Genomic DNA, 21107 nt, shown 5'->3' on the forward strand with positions numbered 1-21107 from the left:
CTCTGCCTCGACAAACATGAAGGCCATCTTAAGGTTCTACAACTCGAGGCTCAGGCCACACAATGCCGACGACAGCTTTCCCACAAAACAATTATTTGTGCTCGGTACGTCATGCGGCCCAAGATCTAGCGCCGAAATCCTAACACGAGACTGCAGCACTTTGTCGGATATGCGAGCCCATTGCGTTCATGTCAATATTTCCCTACGCATACCGAATGATTGAATCCTTCGATATCGCCAACAATGAAAATCAAACGTCAATGTATGCTGGCATGCTCATCACTGCGTTCGCGTTCGCCGAGTTCTCCACTGGAATGGTCTGGGGTCGTGTATCCGACAGGATCGGTCGCAAACCTGTGCTAGTCATGGGCTTGATAGGAACAGCGCTCAGTATGATTTCGTTCGGCTTCTCGAAATCGCTGCCCATGGCTATAATGTCGCGAGCACTTGGCGGCCTTCTGAACGGCAATGTTGGAGTTCTACAGACCACAGTCGCCGAGCTTGTCACCAAGAAGGAGCATCAACCAAGAGCTTACTCCATTATGCCCTTCGTATGGTGTCTCGGCTCGATAATCGGTCCTGCCATGGGCGGCGCACTTGCCATGCCCTGCGAGGCATATCCATGGCTTTTCTCCAAAGGAACGATCTTTGACAAATACCCTTTCCTACTGCCAAATTTGGTCTCAGTGGGCATCCTCATTCTTGGAATTACAACTGGTGCGCTCTTTCTAGAAGAGACCCATGCGAAAAGGAGGACTCGTCGTGATGTTGGCATCGAGCTTGGCGACAAAATACTCTACAGGTTGTTTGGAATCGAAACGACCCGGATCTACGAATCCGACGCAGTGGAAAGCAAGCAAGAGCTAGAGCTTCTGGTCGACGATGTCGAAACTGGATCACCTGAGAAGATGACCAGGCCGGTAGCTGTATTCAACAAGCAAGTGATTTTGATTATCGTTGGATACGGAATTTTGGCATAGTGAGTGTTTCCCTGAGAGTTCCGAACTTCGCTAACAGTATGCAGTCACAGCGTCTCCTTCGACTCACTCATGCCAATCTTCCTGTCAGAAGCCAAGTCGGAAACCGAGCCACGTCTACCATTTCTGTTCTCGGGCGGTTTCGCATTGTCGACGAAAGCCATTGGATTCATGATGGCGGTGCAAGGCGTCTATTCGATGATCGCTCAACTGTGGCTCTTTCCCTTCCTCATCCGCCGCCTTGGAACGCTATCGGCATTTCGACTGGTCATGGTCATCTGGCCTTTCCTCTACTTTGTCGTCCCATACCTCGTTCTCCTCCCCGAACGACTTCAGACTGTTGGCATCTACATGGCCCTGCTCACTAAGATGACCTTCCACACAGTCGCATTTCCTTCGAATGCCATCCTGCTTGCCAATGCCGCACCATCAAAATCGGTTCTTGGCTCGATCAACGGAGTCGCTGCCTCAACTGCTTGCCTATCCAGGGCATTGGGACCAACTGTCTCAGGCGGCATCCACGCCCTTGGACTGAAATTTGGCTGCAATGGCCTCGCATGGTGGGCAGGCGGCCTCGTCTGTGCCTTTGGAGCCCTCGAAAGCTTCTGCATCCATGAACAAGAAGATGAAGAGCAACCGCTGTGCGAACCTCTTATTCATGCCACCCCTCAGACTGACGAAGAGGAGCCTGGAGCTCAACAAGAAGGTCTTCTCACGCTGAATGCCGATTTCGACGACTCGAAAACGCTAGTCGAATCCGTCACCAGCGATGACACGCCAAAGTCGTTATTATAACATAACGGACACGAATCCCGCCATTTTGTCGAAATTCTCACAATCGGCACATTCACGAATATTTGAAGCGACTGCAAATCATCTGTACCAAAAAAAGCGAAAAGATCTCTACAAAATCAGGGCAACCTGTCACTTATACCAAAAATCAAAACTATACAAACAATCAACAACGAAAAGACCATTTGCTGTCACTTCTGGAAAAAGGATAGGGGGAGTAATGCGAAGAAAATGGTTCTCAACGGCTCGGTCAAGAAAGCTGGAAGCTTTCACTGGGCGTTTCTCTCAACAACATTCGAGATGGATCTCGCACTGCATTAACGTTCTGCTATGGGAAGGCTATTTGTATCCAAAGATACCCTCGCGGACATCTTGTCCAACTGAAGACTGCTTTTATCGCGATTTCATCAACATTTTGAGAAGTGCGCTGGGCGGTACACTGGAGGCACATGTACAGTACTGTTGCTATTGGTTCTCGGCAGGAGGAAAGGCAAGTCTCTTGCATCAAGAGGAGAAGCCCGTCTGTGTAGGATATTGATATGAAGAGCGAGAGGCAGTGGTGGAAAGACGATCGCTTAGACCTCCCTCAGGGGAACGAGAAAGAGGACAGATGAATTGAAAATTCCATCACATCCACGAACGGCATGTGCTCACAGAGCTATCTTCTGCCCTTGTCCTTGACAAAGTACATGAAGCCCGAGATTCGCATGCCTTCATGCTTGGAAGGCTGGAAGCAAACCTCGCCGGATATTCTTGTTCTTGTTCCTGTTCCTGGCCCCGGCCCCGGCCGCTTACTACCGTACCCAAGCATATCAAGGAGGACCAAGTCATCTTGCATGCCTCTACACTCACAAGATCGCGCGGAAGCCCCGGCCTGGTTCGCACTGCCCAAACGAGTGATGTCTATGTCTAAGCTGATGTCATGATGACAGCCGGAACTGTCAATTCGATCTCGTATGCGCGGTTGATAGATTTTACGAAGTCGAGTGTCCGAGCGTTTACTTTGACGTATCAATTCTGAGATCGGCGTCGTCAGCTGCCCAGGAGCGCGCTACGGAAGGCTTCGACGCCTTCACGCTCAGCGTGGTCTGGAAGTTGATCACTAATCGGCTTGCACGTTGAGATTACGATAGTCGAAGGACGCCGACGACATCGAATGCAATATCTGTGTAGGGCGGCGAGCGAGCATCAGCAACGACAGGCAACGTAGTAGGTGGCTTTCGCGACTGCTCTTCCCTCGCTAGGGTCATCCCACTCTGCCCCGCGTCCGCCGTGGTGCCACTGCAGTCATCCGGTCTCGAACTTAGTTCTTCGTTCACAATGACCGAGGTTCTTGGCATATTGTGCACGAAGTTGGAGAAACTTTCTACCACTCCGGTATGCTCAAGCACGCGAACCTAAGGTTGACTTCTCGAGCTTACAGGACTCGAGCTTGCGTGAGATACAACCCTATACCGAGCTCTTCAACGGTACTGGCCTCCCGAGCTGGTCGAGGCACCTCATACTCGACAGGTGAGAAGGCCAAAGAAGGGGCCTAGACCCTTTCGGCATTCAAGTCTCATATGGTCTCAACTTGGTCTTCGAAACTGGGGTTCAAGCCAAGACTTTAGACAGGGGAAACTTGCCTTCGTTGTCAGAGAGCGGGTGTGGAGAGCAATTCACGACCCCGGACAACCACGGTCACTGTCTTGAGCCCATCGGGGTCAACAAAACGCTTCACGATTTCATGTTACCCTAGCAGTCGATCGACTCAGAGCAAATCTATTCAGCCGCAGCGATCACGACAGCAGAAGTGGAATCCGAAGCCATCTGAACGCCCACGACTTGACTGAAGCAAGTCTCGGCTGGCTCAGATATAGATCGGATCGAACGCCAGGCCTCCACAGTTCTCAGCGAGCAAGTTGAGCCCAATTCGACACTATGGCGCCCAGCAGAGCCATTTTCAGTTCAGCAAAACGCTGCCAAGCTTGCAATGCCTTCTCACGTCTGATCCAGTACCAATCCCGTCAGCCGTCGTCCCTCCTATGCCGCTTCCAGTCCACCAACAGCACACCAGCCTCCAATCAAGGCCCACTCTCCAACATTCGTGTCTTGGACATGACGCGAGTACTCGCGGGCCCCTACTGCACGCAAATGCTCGGCGACTTGGGCGCCGAGATCATCAAGATCGAGCACCCCACCCGAGGCGACGACACACGCGCTTGGGGACCTCCATATGCCACCTACAGTGACACATCCTCCAGTTCTGGTCCCGGCGAATCTGCTTACTTCCTCTCTGTAAACCGCAACAAGAAGTCTGTGGGACTCTCCTTCCAAAGCCCTAAGGGCGTGGAGATATTGCATCAATTGGTGAAGAACTGTGACGTCTTGGTGGAAAACTACATCCCCGGTGCGCTGAAGAAATACTCCCTCGACTACGCCACCCTGTCCGCCCTCAATCCCAGCCTTATCTACGCGTCTATCACTGGCTACGGCCAAACAGGCCCATACTCGCAACGCGCCGGCTACGACGTTATGGTTGAAGCTGAGTTTGGCCTCATGCACATTACCGGCGCCCGAGATGGCCCGCCTGTGAAGGTCGGTGTTGCGGTCACGGATCTGACGACAGGGTTGTATACTGCGAACGCGATCTTGGCAAGTCTGATCGCACGAGGACAGGACCCAGAGAGGAAGGGACAGCATGTTGATGTGGCGCTGTCGGACTGCCAGACCGCTACACTCGCCAACATCGCATCTTCTGTGCTGATCAGCGGGAAGAAGGATGGAGGGAGGTGGGGTACCGCACATCCTTCCATCGTGCCCTATAAGGGCTTCAAGACCGCAGACGGAGACATCTTACTTGGGGGCGGCAATGACCGGCTTTACGGCGTCCTTTGCGATCGGATAGAGAAGCCGGAATGGAAGGAGGATGCGCGGTTCACCACCAACGCTTTACGGGTCCAGCACAGGGACGTTTTGGAGCAGATGATCGAAAGCGTTACATCTCAGAAGAGCACTGCTCAGTGGCTTGAGATCTTCGAGGGCAGCGGCATGCCGTACGCGCCTATAAACGACGTGAAGACCACGCTCGAGTCAGAACACAGTCAGGCAAGGGGAATGGTGACGGAGGTGGAGCATGCGGCGTGCGGGAGCATGAAGGTGGTGAGTCCGCCCGTGAAGTATAGCAAGGAAGGAATGGTCGGGGTGAGGAGTGCGCCGCCCAGCTGGGCGCGGGGACAGGGGAGGTGCTGGGGGAGTTGCTGGGAATGGGAGAGGCGGAGGTAAGAGCGCTGAGGGAGGACGGAGTTGTGGCGTGAAAAGAGCAGGTAGATGATTTGGGAGTGAGACCCGCCAAAGACCGAAGTGGAAGGTCGTCGATTGGTGGACCGTGCGATTTTGGCATAAGCTAGAGCGGAATAGATTGGTGAGAACAAAGGTCTCAGAGATGGATACACACACTATCACCACCCTCCCCATCCTTCCGGCCGCCAACGCCAGTGCTTGCGACTGCTGAAATCTGATCCATCCTCACCTGGCCCTGTGGCGTCGTGTCTGCCGCTTGCCGCAGCCCTGGTCGACCACGGCGCGGCTGTCTCGGTCATCTCCATCGCCAGATCTGCTCGCTTGCTCGCAGGCGCAAAAGTCCTTACACTGAACCAGAATGCGACCACCGACACCAGTAGTGGGGCTGCTGCGATGAAGTACCACTTCATGCTCGGAGCCACAGGCTGGAAGGTGTCAACATTCATTCCGAAGAAGCCACTCAAGCTGTCAGTGGTAGAAAGATGAAAGTAATCCAGCTAAGGCGCCATAGACTTGCATTGAGCTCTAGAGACTGCCGTGAATCGCGAATCGTGACAGATTTGTACATGAGGTCGATCATTCGCTCCATTGTGTCTACATAGTCGGCGCGGATTGTCGCGGAGAGATCTTGAAATTCTTCGATGATTCGGTCAAGCCACTTTGCTTCCTTTGCTTCGTCTTCCACGTACGGCAGTTCTGCGAAGGGCAAGAAGTCGTCTTGGACAAATTCGATGATACTCTTATGACGCTCTAGCAGCTTGGACATATCGTGGAGGCGCTGCGACATCCTCCAGACTTCGCGCGCACGGCTTGGATCCGACGGTTGTGAGAATATATGATCTTCGAGCTCGCTGTGTGGCTCGTCCAGGAGGTGCAATTGCTGGTTCCATAGGCGGTAGACACCACTTGTGACATGCAGGATGATGAACTGCATAGCTTCACAGATGGCGGCCGATGGATCTGAATTGGAGATCTCTAGGCCTCGGAGCTTGTCGATACCGACACTTCGACTGTTCCGGTAGCTGAGAGCTCAGAGATCACAATCGTCGGGCACAAGGCATATGGATGTGAAGCACCGGTGGTGCCACTGGGCATGACACGGAGGCCTCCGGCCTCAGCGTTGCTGGTTGTCACAGTAGCTGCTTTCCGTTGCATGTACACAGCAACACGCTGTGGATGAGTGCTTTCAGCAAGATCTGCGTCTGCCTCCTTGTTCCTGCTCCAGGAGTTGGATGAATTCGGAACGAGCACTTTCCCAAAGTCTAGCGCAAAAGCGCTGCATATCATCTTTCTTGTGTCGTCATAAGAAGGCCTCCATTTCATGGCCTTACCAGCAGCGCGACGAGAGCTGGCGTCTGCTCGCATCCATTCACGCACGCTCTTCTCACCTCCCTCATGACTGATGTTATTGATGCCAAAGTCGTGCACGAGGTGATCCAGTGACTCTCTGTTGTTGCACGATATGAGTCGGAGATCACACGGCTGAGTGGTGGAGATCAGATGCTTCTTCAAGCTTCCGATATTGTCAAATTGGCACAATTTAGAAGCTCTCAAGTGGAACTCTCTGTATGTGTACTCCAGGACGTACAAATCCTTGTTCTGCTCGAAACCTGTGTCATAGTGGTGCAGCGCGGCACTGGCAAGGACTGTAGGCAACGAAGCGGCGAAGCCCAACCCGTTGGTGACTCCGTGGCCAATGGGCGATCGACTCAGTAGCCGACGACACAGAAGGACAAACCAGTTCGAGTTATGCTTTGCCTCAGTGAACACACGCTTGAGTTCTGTTTGCGCTAACTCGGGGTCATTCAGGACTGGCAGACTGGGTCTGGCGTGCTGGTCTGATTTTGCCTCCACGTAATCGGACTCGCTAGGAGGCGGTTGGAAGCTAGGTTGATCCTGGAGCCCGTCTTCGATGACCGCGCCTCGTCTAGTGCGCGTGTCGTGTGAATGTTGCTCGGCTTGAAGCCCAGTATCATGTGGCTCGTGGGTTGATGCAGGATGGTTTGGCGGTGGCTCCTCGCGATGCGATAGAGGATCCACTCCCTCAGTGTCCGCCCGAGGCAAGGTTGGACGGACATCAAACTGTTGTTCGAGACTATAACCCGTCAGTGTGGCGGGCAGGAAGTCTTTGCGACTTGTCGGCTGAGTTTGTCGCTGGCCTTGATCGAGCTGCAACGATATAGAAGCTTGACGATGGTAGCGAGCATTGGCTGCAGATGACTTCCTGCGTTGATAGCCAGACACATTCGCTACTGAGCCTTGCCTTGTATACATCGCATGAGTACATTGACCCAGTTGCGGGCGAACGCAGACATCTTGACGAAGGAACACCGTCGGGCTGAAGATGTGTCCAGTCCTAGATCTAGACGGAAGCACGCTTGCGACAAAATCACCGTCGTCACTAGGCGACGCCCCGTCACAGTGAAGGCGCTCTCTCGCGACATACACTCCTCCCACCCGGCTCGCCTGCGAGCAGCACTAGGCTGCGGCTGAAAGATGCCATTGGGGTATACCCCCGGGGTCAGAGGTTGCATCCATGCAGGGGGCGGAAAACAGCGTATCGCGTTCGATGCCGCCCCTCTGGTCGAGCGAACTTTTGCAAGTGCACGACCTAAGAAGAAATATCATCGAAATCGATCGAAGACGCGCGGTTGGTAGTTGCGCATCCATCATGACAATGCTGTTCGCTTAAAGGTTGAGACTTGCAGCAACTTCGAGTCACATTCTCAACGAGCCGCATGAATTCCGCTATGCTGTAGCCCACAACCTACCAAGCCAACAAATACTGGAGCTCGACTTAACACTCACCGGTTATCCCAGAGCAACGACATTGCGAGGAAGCTATGCCTTTCCCATGTGCGAGTTCATCTGCCTCGATCAGCGGACAATAGGTTGACGCATTCTGAGCTTATACCCAACTGCTCAATCTCATGGCAACAGCTTAGCATTCACCTGCCTCTGTCGGGAGGACGACGGCGTCATGGTGTAGGTCAACAACAAAGCTCTGCTACTGCCTGGCAGTCAATCAAACGACAGCATGATAAACGACGAAGCTCTGGAGTGGGAGTCATTCAGACTTGCAAGATCTTGAAGCCATGGTTTGATGCCGACGATTCGAGCAAAAGATGAGGGTGATGAAAAGATTTCCAGGTTGGGGTTTTCAGGGCAGTGTGCTTTGGTGGTGATTAGGCGGAAATTACAAGCCAAACCCCGCAGCTTCCAGGCTCCTTCTCTTCCGAGGTCTCTACAACTGGATATCTGCCCTCATCAACGAGATGTTAGCCTTCTTGACGATGACGAATCAGCCAACAACCGCAAGCGACGGGCACTCGAGCTGGAAGAACGTTGCAAGCAGCTGCAGCATCTGAGGGATGTCTACACTCAAGCGAAGCCGTACAGCATCGACGGTGGCAGCGGTGGCTTGAGCTAAGTCGTGCCCTACTTTAGGCTATCTCAGATCTTTAGAGCTAAGTATCCCACTCGGGAGCTCTTCCTGTTGTTTCGTTCTTCCCTTGTGAGCGGTCTTGCGTGATAGCAGTCTCCCGAAACCAGTCTGTGGCAGCGTCCATTTCTGAGTGAATATACATATACACGACGATTCTGCGGTCTATGATACAGCCTCAATTCAGGATTCACACCTCAGAATAGCCGAAGCTTGCCCTTAGGACTGGGCAACAACAGCAGCAGCGTGGTTCTAGGTCATCCCAAAGCTCTGATAAGGCCCGGACAACAAGGCACCCATTTCTGGGCGACGCAGAAGGAATGCCGGACGAAACAACGCCGCTCCTGTGGGAGTCTAACGCCCTGGAAGATCCCCATAAGCAGTTCTGCTTACTGGCAGGCGTTCCTCCCTCGGACGGGTCGTTGGACAAAAAACACCCGTTTGTCATCGGCGACAAAACGCTCTATGGCCGAGCCACTCGTCAATACAAGCGAGCGCGACGCAATCACTCCTTCATGTCCGGTCTTAACAACGTGCTGCTGCTGTCGCAGGTCATCCTTGGCGCAACCCTGACCGCCCTTGGTGCAAGTGAATCAAGTCACATACTGATTACGCTGTTTGGTGTCATGAATACCGTGATAGCTGGTCTCGTGGCTTACATGAAGTCTCGAGGCCAGCCAGCGCGGACTCGACTTTATCGCGACGACCTGGAAATGGTCGTGGACCAGATAGAGAACAGCGAGATCATGTGGTTAGGGATATCCAGGAATATCCACGGCTATGACGAGATTGACATCGACGATAAAGTGACTGTCCGTGGCGAGATTGCACGATTGATGCGACTGTATGAGAAAGCACACCGTAGCTTTGTCATGAGCAATCCTGACAACTATCTGATGGGCCAGGCTGATAGTTCTGGAACGGCCTTAAGGTCAAGAGCTGGAGTTGGTGGCGGCTTTCCACCTGCTCCGCCTGCAGTCACTCTGCCTGCAGTCGCACCTGCCGCTGCGCCTGCTGCTGCTCCTGCTGCTCCACCTCTTGCCCCAGCCGCAGAAGCGCACGATGAAGATGCAAGTCCTGCGAGTGCACCCACGGATGCCGTCAAGGACGACGACGCGGCATCGACGAAGAGCAATGAAGTCGCCAAGCCGGATGCCGCTACTAAGAAGGATGCTACTGACCCGCCTCCCCCGAAGGAGAACAACAGGGAGAGCGCTCCTAAGGACAGCCCACCAAGCTATAGGGATTCACCAAACGCCAGTAAGGAAGATCTCAAGCCTTCAATCACCGAAGAGGCCAAGAAAGAAACTCCTGTAGACACACCCGCATCCACCTCGACTACTGCTGCGCCTCAAGTTCCAGCAACTCCGGACGCTGGAAATGATCCAGACGAGTCACCTGCTACGGCGGCGAAAGGCTTTGAGAGGACCAGCAGCTATGCGAGTAACAAAAGTGGCAAAGGCAAGGAAAAGAAGAGAATGGGAAGTGAGTAACCCTGGGAGTGCTCCACTGAGGCACGCGTTACCTTCGTCCTACGCATCTCCTCGAAATTGGGGATTAGCAAAATCAGTCTGGAACTCACCAATATCCTTCGCCATTGTGGATGAAGGTGTGTGATGCTGATTGTGTGCCTTCTTTCATTGTTCCAGCAGCTTCTTGAAGGTCTGCTTGGGGCCCTGATTGCGCTTGCGACAACAAAGTGCATGTACATTGTCATTGAAGCGGGCAGCTAACAGACCATGGAGTTATCAACCTGAACATTATAAGACTAGCTCTTGATATGAGACCTTTACATCTTTCCTTACCACTCGACAAATCAAGAGAGTCTTGCCATGTCGGAGCATCCAAACGGAAACAGCGAGAACATGGCGCCGCAAGCTACTGGAGCAGCAGAGTTGGACATCCCAGTGCCCGCCCCAATGATCAACATCAGACTCCTGTACTACATTGCAAACGTACCGACGACACGGCACTGGTAGGTCCAGAAAAGCCTTCTGGAGAAACACAGCGGATTCTTCAGGGCTATGTCTCAGCACCAGTGGACAGAGACACAGAGCGGCGAGGTCGATCTTCACGATGACAACAAACAGGCGCTCGACGAAATGATATCCTACATGAGTGAGGGCCAGAGTTTCCAATTCTATAACGAGCAGAAGTGGAAGAGCGAGCGACTCACGTGGCAGCCGAGAGACCCGCACGCGCATATCAAGAAAATCTGGCTCACTTCAAACTTGCAGCCAAGTATTCTGTGCCTGAGTTGATGCGCAGCTCTCTGGCAGCTTATGCTCATCGGATGTCTGAGATGCTCAAATACTGGAGCGAATTCTACGCAGGGCCTCGCAATATATTAGGAGCCCTCGGGCAGTTGGAAAATTTCTTCACAGTCCGCAGTTTTTGTGAAATTCACTGTGACAGCGTTTGTGCGCACAACAATCACAAGTACCCGAAGGAACTATATCCGATATTCGCATCTATGTGGTTGATGTACGACATCATGGCTGACGATACGACTCCAATGGAACGTCGTATGCGATCTGATCCAGATTTGGCAGTTTATGTGGCCTTGTACCTCAGGAGAAAGTTGCGGTCTCTTGAACGCCGGGACTGAGACAAGATTACCTCCAGAGATGGGCAACATTAGTCGAATGAAGGCTATGACATTCAAGGCATTTGAGGGACAGCCGTCGTCCGAATCGATCACGCATCTATCGTGTCACCACTCTTCATCTCCAGCCTCATCTTGGCCCTGGGCACTCCGGACAGCCACGACTCCAGTAGACCGTCCTCTACGATCTGCTGCTTTCGGTCTATCATCTCCTCTACATCCCAATTCGCGAACACGTACTTCCCCTTCAGGAAGTCGGCCTCCTTTCCAGCAAGCCAGACATTGAAATCACCCGGCAACGACACTATTCCACCAATCAGCATGAACAAAATCCCAGAATGGGACAGCTTACCATGGTCCATCGGCTTCACTCCTGCATCTCGCTGCATTTCACTATCAGGCCCACCGGGCTGGATGCTCACAACTCTCATGTCGGGATACTCCAGCTGCAGATGCTGCATCAGTACCGCTCCGGCCGCCTTGCCGACGCTATAAGCACTGATTCCAGGCATCATGACGATGAAGCTCGCGCAGCTCGACACGTTGATCACGACTGGCGGGCTGAGCCCTTTCGCTTTTCGATCTTCTTCGGATCGGACATACCGCAGGAAGGCTCTCGTCACGACCAGCGGACCAGTGAGGTTTCCGGTAATGCCAAGCATCCACTCATCAACAGGCATGTCACCAGTCAGCGGCTGCTTGTGCTTGCAGTATCCGGCATTAAGGACCAGGACATCGATGCTTAAGTTCTCTCCCGACTCAGCCTTGAGTCCGCGTTCGAAGTCAACGAAGGTCTTGTCGACAGCAGCTTGGTCGAAGACGTCGCAGACGAATGTCCACACTCTCGTCTTATTGCCCTTCCGAGACTCGATCTGCTCCTTGGTGTCCAGCAAACTACTTTCGGTTCGGCCTAGTATGGCAATGTGGGCGGCTCCGGCGACAGCGAAGGAGCGTGCGGTGGCCGCGCCAATGCTGCCACCGCCACCTGTGATGAGCACTGTCTTCCCTTGGGCGGACTGCGCAGGTGCGGTTGGAGAAATGGCAGGGTAGCTGTTGCGGTGCCAGATCTTGGTGAAGGACGGGAACGGAGCTTCTTGTGCAGTCAGGGTTGTGAAGGGGTCAGGTTGGGGGCCTGCTGCTGGAGACATGACTGCGGTGTACTGGGATGCTTTCCGCCAGGAGAGACTTGGGTTATGCTGTATTTGGAGATCTTCTTGTACTAAGAGTGGAAAATAGGATGATCGCACGACTTAGTGGGCTGTAACTTCGAGACATTTATATCTCCTCACGGGCCCCAACCGGTACCCGACACGTGCAGCAGTCGTACAACGAGCGCGCCTCTCGGCCGCACCGGGCTCCCATCGTCCGCTGTCGACCGTCAACAACGCATGAAGCAAGAGGATACTGCGCCTTGATCTTGGGAAGTGACGTGGGAAGATGGTTTAAAGCATAATGTATTGATAAATCCTCCACGGAACTCCGTCGATCTGCGCAGTACTCCATCCCCAGCTACTGGTTCGCATAACAGGTTTGCCTGGCCCGTATGGTCAGAACGTTGCCGACCTACATTCGAAGACAAGATATCCCACCACTCTTGTGCTAAACCTTGAAGCTGGCTTACCAAGAAGACGACTCACCGAAAGTTAGGCCATGGAGTTGAAGGCTTGCAGGGCTGGGCACCAGTGAAGACTCTGCATAGCACCAATTTACGAATGCTCTGCGTATCGGGTACTCGTTGCGCTAGTCATCTACCACTGTACGATCACATTGAGGTCATGGTGTTCCAGCCCGACTCTTTGGGAACGCCCTGGGGTACCACATCAACAGATCCAATTCGTGTCCCTTGGCCAGGCCGGTACATCCCCTACCTTCGCCGAGCACACATCTGACGCACAGATTAACCTCATCGGTACACTGGCCGCAGCAAAAGAACACTGAGTCGCATGTGTCACCACATCCACAACATGTCCCATCAGTTATGGTACTGCCTGCTCGCAACAGCCTCGGCCCAGACAGGCGAGCAGAGACCGAGCCGGGTGGTACATCAGCTCCTCGCCAGGGTGTCATCTCATGACCCACTACGGTGCAGGAGCGGAGACCTGGGTCAGTGTTCTTGCACTCGGAGCAGATGATAAAGGGATCAGATACGTCCCGATTGTCCGCCATAGATGTCAGATAGTCGGCTAAGCTCCTGATGTTGGGGTCGGCTGCTAGAAGAGTCGCGGCCTTGGCTTCGGTGTGGTCGGATAGGCAGATATTACAGCACCAGACGTCCATACTGAATGGACCATGGCGTTTGCAGACGTCACAGAACGCGCTTGCTCTTCGCTGCCAGTCTTCGTTGGTGAGCGTGCCCGAGATTCTTTGCTTTGCCTGGCTGTTCTCGCCATAGATGCCCACAAGTTCCAGGTCGAAGGCGAGTTGCCGCGTGTGGGCGATCGTGGACCGATGCAGCATCGCTCGAGCGTTCGCTGAAGCTCTGTACTTCTCTGCAATCTCATTACGCTGTCGTTCCATCTCGAGCGCTGCTTGTTGTTGTCTGAGGCTTTCACACTGCGCCTTCAATTCGGCGAAAGCAGCGCTGATCTCATCGAACCCTCTTGATTCTTCGTGTGTGTTGTTCGCCGTTGCCCTCACATAATTCCGGTACCGTAAAGACTGAGCCCGCAGCTTTTCCTGAAAGGAGACATGGCGCTTTGCTCTGAAGTTCTGTATTCTTTGGTCTTCTCGAGCGCAGGCATCCTGATGCCGATCGTATGAGGCCGCCAATTCCAATTCTTCGAAGTCTCGAATGGCCTGCATCTGCTTATATCTCTCCATTTCGCAGGCCGCGCCCGTCTCGCTTGCTGGCTTGCTCTCCAACACCATTTCCTCTTGGATACGAAGCGTGATCTTGCCGTTCTTTGTGACGGTCTGCAGTAGATCCACGCACTCTCGGCCCGTGAAGGGTACTTTGGCGACCTTAGCCCCTTTCTTGATCATGCCGCCCCAGAAATCATCACTTTCGCGCAAGACCTTCTCCCGTGCAGCGACGACATCCGGCTTCTCCTTGTCCCACCATGTCATGCCGACAAGCAGATTCGAGAAGTTGTTGTCGCCGCATAGCTTCTGAAACATCCGCAGATTGCGAAGATCGGAGCCTTTCTCGCGATTTGCAGAGATCCGGTGGAGATAGATCAGCCCAGATAGCTCCTGTCCCTTCCGGTACGAGGTGGACAGATACTCGGCGAGCTTGTCGAAGATATCTTCATCGTCGACATCGGTGTCGTCGAAACCAGGAGTGTCAATTAGTGTGTAGGTGGTACTGTTGATCGTATGGGTGTACTCCTGGACGAAAGCCGTCGCTGCGAAGCGTGAGTCGATAATTGACTAAGATTGAATGGGAACAACGAACCCGAACAGAGGCCTTCTCCGATGAGGATATCATCGCGTCCAGTCACACGTTTGATACTAGCATTTCTGTCAGTGGACTCGTGCCAAATCCTGATGCAGGACTAGAGCTTTCGGTCTCTACAGCGCGAACTGCTCGTGATGTCGAAGCAGGGAACGAAAGATCCCGAGATCAAAGGGCATGACAGCACTCACAAGCTGCTTTTTCCGCTTCCTGTCACACCAACGACAGCGATCAGGATCGGATCTTGCACCGGTCGACTGCTCTGAGATGAATGGGTGCTCAGTGTCGTGGGACCTTGCGCACGCTTCCGACGTTTCTGGCGCAGTTGAGCATATGAGCTGATGGGTTCGTAGTGTTGCTCTTCAGACATTGGGCGTGCGGTAGGTCGTGAAAAAGGGACAAGCGAACGCCGTCTTGATCTGGCGCAAAGCCAGCTCTTATGGCCATGATCGCAAGGATTTGCTGTCCCATCGATTGCAAACCCAGCGCCCAGCGACAGCACGTGTATCTGCGAACAACACCAAAGTTCCCACGCGACCATGCGGAAACACGCCTAAAATATCCAGTCCAACGGCCTTAAGTGTGGATTTTCAGGGTAGGACTGCTAGGCCTGCTAGGCGGGCTAGGCCAGAGCTCCGCGCCAAGGCATAGGGCGGCTACCAAGCTTCAAGGCGACCAGACACGGCTTGACAAGTTGTCGTGTTCGCAACACTTCATCAGGAGTCAGAACTGTGGTAATCGACGGTCGAGTCTGGCTTCACACCGTCGCCGCATCCTGGGGGCCTAGCGACGCTGCAAGACTTGACTCTCGTGCTATTGCTAAGCGCACGGACGCAGCGATTGCGGAGGAACGTCTGGCTCTCTGGCTTTCGCCAGTGTCGAGACGCTAGCTCCTGCCAGATGAGAGCCTAGCACTTCCCATCGTGACCACTGGGCGATCGATACTGCCATATCCAGCATCTCAATCAGGAAGCTGTTCTGGAGTCCCATCGTTCACTACTTCAGATATCATGGTACGTCAAACAAGCGGGTTCAACTCGTGCTGCTGTTTCCGCACGCTGTCTGCCGCTCTTGTGGCGCCATCTGCGACCTGTCAACGCCTTTTGGCGTTAACGGCAGGCGGTCGAACGTCTCGCACGAGTAGGTGTCGTTATGTGAGTCGTTCAGTAGTGACCGTACAGACAGCCTCATTCAAGACAAGTACAACGCTCTGCCGCTCTAGTAGAACGTGATTGACTCTCATGGCGCATTTGGAAATCTCGCAAACTGGTGGCCTCGCGGCTCTTGAGTGATCATATGAGGTCAGATCGCTGCCGTGACACAGTATAGAAGGGCAAGTTGGTCTCCGCGGCCGTCTAGAATGCCGCAACATGCCAACTTTCCAGATGGCTTCGATCAAATCCTCCCCAGCTGTGCTGCCTGGCAACATCAGCGCGGTACCTCAGCTCGTGTCTGACATTGCGGCACGAGGCCATGAACTTCAGTCTGCAGGCAAGGTAGCTCTCAGAGCCCGCCTGGAGCTGCTCTCAAAGGCACGCGAGCTAGTCGCGGCACTTGAAACTCCCCGCGAAACGATGATCCGCGACATCTGGACAGAGGTGAGAAACAGTTTCATCGCCGCAGTTTCGCCCGGAGCTGACAAAACGAAGCCAACATACGTGATGGCGGTCGACTTCGCATTCGAATCCGGGGTGTGGAAACAGATGGTCGCGAATGGTGACGTGCCTCAAAAAGTCGCCGATTTGGCCAAGCAGCTCGGTATACAAGAAGAGCTCTTGCAGCGTTTGATGCGTCACATTGCTGCCACTGGTCGGCTAGATGTGGTTGGCCCAGATGAGTACGCGCCGAACGTCTTCACGAGGGCCCTCGCGGATCCTGTGCTTGCGTCAGGCTACAGATATGGGTATGGCGTGCTCCCATTTATACAGATCCTTCCGAATGACTTACCTGGAGACAGTCCGTCAGTCATCAACCCGATTTGTATACATGCCCATAAGTACTTTCAGAAGCGAGGGTATACCGTACCTACAACCCCATTCAACAATGCCTACCAATTCGCACATCAGACCGAGCTGCATATGTTCGACCATATAACGCAAGAAAAACTTCGACCCTGGGGCGATGACTTCAACAATCTCATGAGGGGATATTTCACTGGGCGGCCTGCATGGGCAGACCCGGCTTTCTATCCTGCGCAAGACCGGCTGATCGATGGTTTTGATGCAACGGATAAGAATGCTGTTATGGTCGTTGATGTGGCTGGTGGCGCGGGCCACTACACCGAGCAGTTCCGATCATTGTTTCCCGACGCTCCTGGTCGGCTTGTGGTGCAAGACTTACCTCGAGTCATTGACAGTACCCCCGACCTCCATCCAAAGATCGAAAAGATGCCATACGACTTTTTCACGGAGCAACCTGTGAAAGGTGAGTCCCGAGCCCAACGCTTCCCGCATCTATGCTGATGGTTCAGGTGCGCGTGCATACTATACGCATTTCATCCTCCACGACTGGCCCGACGATGATTGTGTCAAGATCGTTGGTCGGATCAAGGACGCGATGAAGCCGGGATACAGCAAATTCCTCGTCCACGACCACGTGGTTCCTCTGCTGGGCCAGGACGCCGAACAGACCGCGCTCGATCTTCTCATGATGATGAACTATGGAGCAAAAGAGCGCAGTGCTGATCAGTGGTCCGAATTGCTGGAGAGAAAGTGTGGATTGAAGATCACCGATATCTACCACTTTGTCAATGGCGTTGAGAGTGTGATTGAGTGTGAGCGTCCGGTATAGCACTGCGGCTCAGGCACTTACCCGGAGCGCGTTGCGGCTGCAATTTCCGAGACGTGCTGCTGCATACTGATGCTTTGCGATTTGCGCTACCAGTGGGTGCGATCTTCGTAGTTGCAGATAGGTCCTCACAATGTTAGGAACACAACCAGGCAACAGCTTGTCGTTTGCGTTCGTATCCAAAGTTCCCAGAGCCGCATCGGCCGTAAGCTAGCTAGGCGACTAAAATCTAGCTCCAGGGTCTTGACCTCGCCTGGGGCCCTAAATCGATCGCTTGAGCCTGGCACCCAGTAGCGGACTGGGATCACCGAAATGGAAAATGCTGCAGGCCTGGGTCCACAGTCGTGTGCTTTTTGCTACAGTGCCTTGCATGAAAGCTGTGACTTTGTTGATGGAGTAGCCAGCACCGCCTTGAAGGTGCTATTAGTATCAGGGATTCTGATACTGATGCCACCGAGTATATAAGAGGAAGGTGTAGATTGGTATCAAGTTACGTGGTCGATAGCCTCCAAGCCGATAAGCAACATGACCAACTATACTCAACCCGTGATCAATCCCGACGACATTGTCATTCCTGTAATGGGAATAACTGGCAGCGGCAAGTCGACGTTCATTTCACTGTGCACGGAGGAGAAAGTCGATATCGGACATGGTCTGATGTCTTGTCAGTACACACCTTCCTGCATACGCACCGTTGCTGATCCTGTTAGGCACGGGAGAATGCTTGATGTATAGCCTCCAACGTGGTGGCCGCACGATACGGCTCATCGACACTCCTGGATTCGACGACAGCACCAGAGACGACTTGGACATACTGACGGAGATCGCGTACTGGTTGAGCCAAGCATACAAACGCATCCAGTTGGCTGGGATCATATACTTACATCCTGTTGATGCACCTCGACTGGGAGGTGTTGCCCGCAGGAACCTCACCATGTTCAAGCTTCTGGTTGGGAAGGACTGTTTGCGGTCAGTCGTGCTGGCGACGACGATGTGGGACAACGTCACGCCTGAGGAAGGATCAAGACGACAGAATGAATTGGCGACGACAGACGAATTCTGGGGAGACATGATCAAGGCTGGAAGTCGTCTGGAGGTCCACGACAACACCGAAGCTTCGGCACTCCGGATTATCGACAGAATCGTGTCCAACCGAGAAAACATGGTCTTGGACATTCAGAGAGAGCTGGTCGACGACCACAAACCTCTGGACGCAACAAGCGCCGGTCAGGAGCAATCGAGGAAGTTCCTGGCTGAGAAGGCCAAAGCCGAGAGTCGTCTGCAAAAGAAGCAACAAGAGCTGGATGATGCGCTTCGACAGCGCCAGCAAGAAGACGCAGAGAAAATCTTCTTGGAACAACGAAGCTATGCTCATCAGATAAGCGAGAAGCAGGACAAGCTCGCAGCAATGCACATAGACCTTGACGAGCTTAGGCGGAAGAAAGAAGCTCAGTGGGAGCACGAGCGGGCTGAAATTGCCAAACAGCGGAGGGAAGTCGAGGCCATGGCCCGTCAGGTGCGGCAGCAACTCGAAGCTATTTCACAGTCCAGAGAAGAAGATCGCCAGCGAACAGAAAGACTCGAGACAGCGTTAGATGGCCGTTCCCAGAAGTCTTCGAAAGACCTGACATTGCGCAATGCCGACGCTGTGGAGCATGTGAATAGAATCAAGGAGATCCAGCGAAACCGCGAGGAACTCGAACGTGCTCGTCAGGACGCCATGAGGAAGGAGGCTGAGGCTTTGCAGTTGAAGTCCTTGCTGGAGAGCATGGCCGTGAGGGAGGAGCGATTGATGCAGGCCGAAATGCTGAAAGACCAGAAAAGAGCTACGAGGTGGTCAGCTGCGGGAACGTTAGCGGGAGTCGGTAGCCTGGCTATAGCTGCTGTGGGTATGCAATGCACTGTCATGTAGAACTCTGCAAAGTGCGAACTTGCACAGTACCAGATCTTTTAAACCATTTTGGCGCAGGTGTGCCGTGGCTGCTTGGACACCAGCACTCAAGGGATGGTGTCTGGCTCACGGTGTTCGTTGCTGCCAGGTTGCCGGAGCTGTTGAGGTCCTGACGGCTGCGCTGAGTATCGCGCTGGATCTGAGGACTAACTGGAGTGACCATGAATGCGGTCGGCTGCAGACTGACCAAGCATAGAATTGTTTAGTGATATCCAATAATCGAAGAAGAGGACGTGGAAAGACGTGTTTTGTAGGCTCTGCGGAATTCCGTCCTTGGGGCCTGTCAGACCGTCATTTGATGCTGACCTTCTCTAACATCTGTCGTCCTCCCTGCCAGTGGGTTCTTCACGATGCGTTGGCGATTGGCCCACGGTCTGATCCTGTCGATGTCCTGTAGCAACTATGCCTGGCGCACTATACCTACCATCATCCTCCAGCGTGATCACGGTCGGGAGTAGTGATATGATATGTCCGTTCTGCCGCAAGAAGTTCAACGAGAGTATGGACCCTGGGCCTCGAGATAACGAAGCTGTTAACATGCCCCAGTATCAAGCCGCAAACGCCACATCTACTACTGCCGGACGCGACAAGCCGATCCAGCACCACCTCGGCGTCGGGCTTGCGAGGGGTGCGTGACTGCCAAAGCTCGGTGCGATCTCTCCCAACCATGCAAGCGGTGCTCTGCCCGTCAGGTTGACTGTCACTATGCCGGTGCGCAGCCCTCCAAGGACGGCGCCGATCGCCGACGGTCTAAGGGCAGCAGCCCACGCACGACGTTGTCTAGTGACGAAGTTTTCCCACCAGATCCCGCACGCCCGGATACTACGAACGGTGCCATGGCATATGGCTCCCTTGAAGCTCAACCCGATGTGCCAATAACCTGGCGAAGCTCGCCGCTGTCGCATCGTCGGAAGAGGGATGTCTCAGCATCTGCCATCACATCACTGATTCTGGACCAGCTCTCGACACAGCTCGCTATGTTCCGCGACTCGACTAACGACGACTCGCATCCACTGATCCACCGAAGCCAATATCCCTTCGCCACGGGCTCACCATTAGTGACGTGTCAGGTGCTGCTTCGCTCATTTGCGAAGACTGCTCCTGACCGCCAATATCATGTATGGGACTGTATAGGACAGGAAGCCGACCGGATCTGGTTCGAACACGACAAGTGGGCAGACGATGATTGGCTACTCATCTCAAGCCTGCAAGCAATGTATTTCTATCTGCTGCACCGGGTCGTTGCTGGAGGTGCTGTACATTTCGATTGGGACCTCCCCTTCTTGATATGCATGAATCAGATCTGCAAAGCCTCGAAGTCGCGATTCGAGGACGCCACTAATATTGACCACACGAAGCCACACGCGTTCGGGTACGAATTTTGGGCAAAGTATCAAGTGTGCAAGCGTTTGGCATGCGCTCTTCGCATTCTGGATCTCGTGGTGGACATATCTGATGCAGTCTCGTGCATTGCTGATCCTGGCTACTTCCTTCTACCGCTACCTGCAATCGAGGTGATGTGGCAAGCGAAAGGCAAGCGAGAGTGGCAGAGAGTGCTGCAACAGCAGCCGAAGGCCAAGGAAGTCTACGGACTGAGCCTGCAAGGCCAACTGAAGCGTCTCGTCGACGGCGAGGAGGCTGGCACTGGAAGCGTTGTACCGGACTTTTCGACCTGGTGTTCGACACAGGGCCATTTCGGCCAGGTCGTTCGGACTGCCGCTATCTTGTTGTCCGAATGAGATATCAAGGTGATTCGACTATATCGCCTCAGATAGTTCGCAGTCAAAAGCAGCCAGCAGTTTCAGGTCTCTGATTGTGGGAGACATTCAAACGCAATCAAAGTCGCCCGTTCTCATAACAATGATCAGTCACTTCGT

General features: G+C 53.6%; 9 protein-coding genes across 9 annotated transcripts; 7 read left to right on the forward strand and 2 right to left on the reverse strand.

Moving 5' to 3' along the window:
- Positions 1–16: 16 nt before the first annotated feature.
- Positions 17–1772, forward strand: AB675_2245 (uncharacterized protein; the record flags this gene model as incomplete). The annotated part of the gene is made up of 3 exons (XM_018142200.1): positions 17–104; positions 157–979; positions 1025–1772. 3 exons carry the CDS (start codon positions 17–19, stop codon positions 1770–1772), a joined length of 1659 nt encoding a protein of 552 aa, XP_017994848.1.
- A 1917-nt stretch (positions 1773–3689) lies between these two features.
- AB675_2246 (Succinate--hydroxymethylglutarate CoA-transferase) lies at positions 3690–5033 on the forward strand (the record flags this gene model as incomplete). Its single annotated transcript, XM_018142201.1, has 1 exon — positions 3690–5033. The coding sequence occupies one exon, from the start codon at positions 3690–3692 to the stop codon at positions 5031–5033; it is 1344 nt and encodes a 447-aa protein (XP_017994820.1).
- A 176-nt stretch (positions 5034–5209) lies between these two features.
- On the reverse strand, positions 5210–7366 carry AB675_2247 (uncharacterized protein; the record flags this gene model as incomplete). Its single annotated transcript, XM_018142202.1, has 4 exons — positions 5210–5510; positions 5618–6061; positions 6106–7146; positions 7305–7366. The coding sequence occupies 4 exons, from the start codon at positions 7364–7366 to the stop codon at positions 5210–5212; spliced, it is 1848 nt and encodes a 615-aa protein (XP_017994859.1).
- A 1447-nt stretch (positions 7367–8813) lies between these two features.
- On the forward strand, positions 8814–9986 carry AB675_2248 (uncharacterized protein; the record flags this gene model as incomplete). Its single annotated transcript, XM_018142203.1, has 1 exon — positions 8814–9986. The coding sequence occupies one exon, from the start codon at positions 8814–8816 to the stop codon at positions 9984–9986; it is 1173 nt and encodes a 390-aa protein (XP_017994827.1).
- Positions 9987–10325: 339 nt separating this feature from the next.
- On the forward strand, positions 10326–10754 carry AB675_2249 (uncharacterized protein; the record flags this gene model as incomplete). Its single annotated transcript, XM_018142204.1, has 2 exons — positions 10326–10468; positions 10514–10754. 2 exons carry the CDS (start codon positions 10326–10328, stop codon positions 10752–10754), a joined length of 384 nt encoding a protein of 127 aa, XP_017994819.1.
- Positions 10755–11190: 436 nt separating this feature from the next.
- On the reverse strand, positions 11191–12246 carry AB675_2250 (Oxido UcpA; the record flags this gene model as incomplete). Its single annotated transcript, XM_018142206.1, has 2 exons — positions 11191–11402; positions 11451–12246. The coding sequence occupies 2 exons, from the start codon at positions 12244–12246 to the stop codon at positions 11191–11193; spliced, it is 1008 nt and encodes a 335-aa protein (XP_017994821.1).
- A 3616-nt stretch (positions 12247–15862) lies between these two features.
- Positions 15863–17282, forward strand: AB675_2252 (Demethylsterigmatocystin 6-O-methyltransferase; the record flags this gene model as incomplete). The annotated part of the gene is made up of 3 exons (XM_018142207.1): positions 15863–16090; positions 16142–16916; positions 16963–17282. The coding sequence occupies 3 exons, from the start codon at positions 15863–15865 to the stop codon at positions 17280–17282; spliced, it is 1323 nt and encodes a 440-aa protein (XP_017994854.1).
- Positions 17283–17804: 522 nt separating this feature from the next.
- Positions 17805–19191, forward strand: AB675_2253 (uncharacterized protein; the record flags this gene model as incomplete). The annotated part of the gene is made up of 2 exons (XM_018142208.1): positions 17805–17943; positions 17990–19191. 2 exons carry the CDS (start codon positions 17805–17807, stop codon positions 19189–19191), a joined length of 1341 nt encoding a protein of 446 aa, XP_017994840.1.
- Positions 19192–19632: 441 nt separating this feature from the next.
- On the forward strand, positions 19633–20969 carry AB675_2254 (uncharacterized protein; the record flags this gene model as incomplete). Its single annotated transcript, XM_018142209.1, has 2 exons — positions 19633–19729; positions 19777–20969. 2 exons carry the CDS (start codon positions 19633–19635, stop codon positions 20967–20969), a joined length of 1290 nt encoding a protein of 429 aa, XP_017994846.1.
- Positions 20970–21107: the final 138 nt, after the last annotated feature.

Source organism: Cyphellophora attinorum (genome assembly GCF_001299255.1).
Source record: "Cyphellophora attinorum strain CBS 131958 chromosome Unknown Contig48, whole genome shotgun sequence".
Taxonomy (NCBI): domain Eukaryota; kingdom Fungi; phylum Ascomycota; class Eurotiomycetes; order Chaetothyriales; family Cyphellophoraceae; genus Cyphellophora; species Cyphellophora attinorum.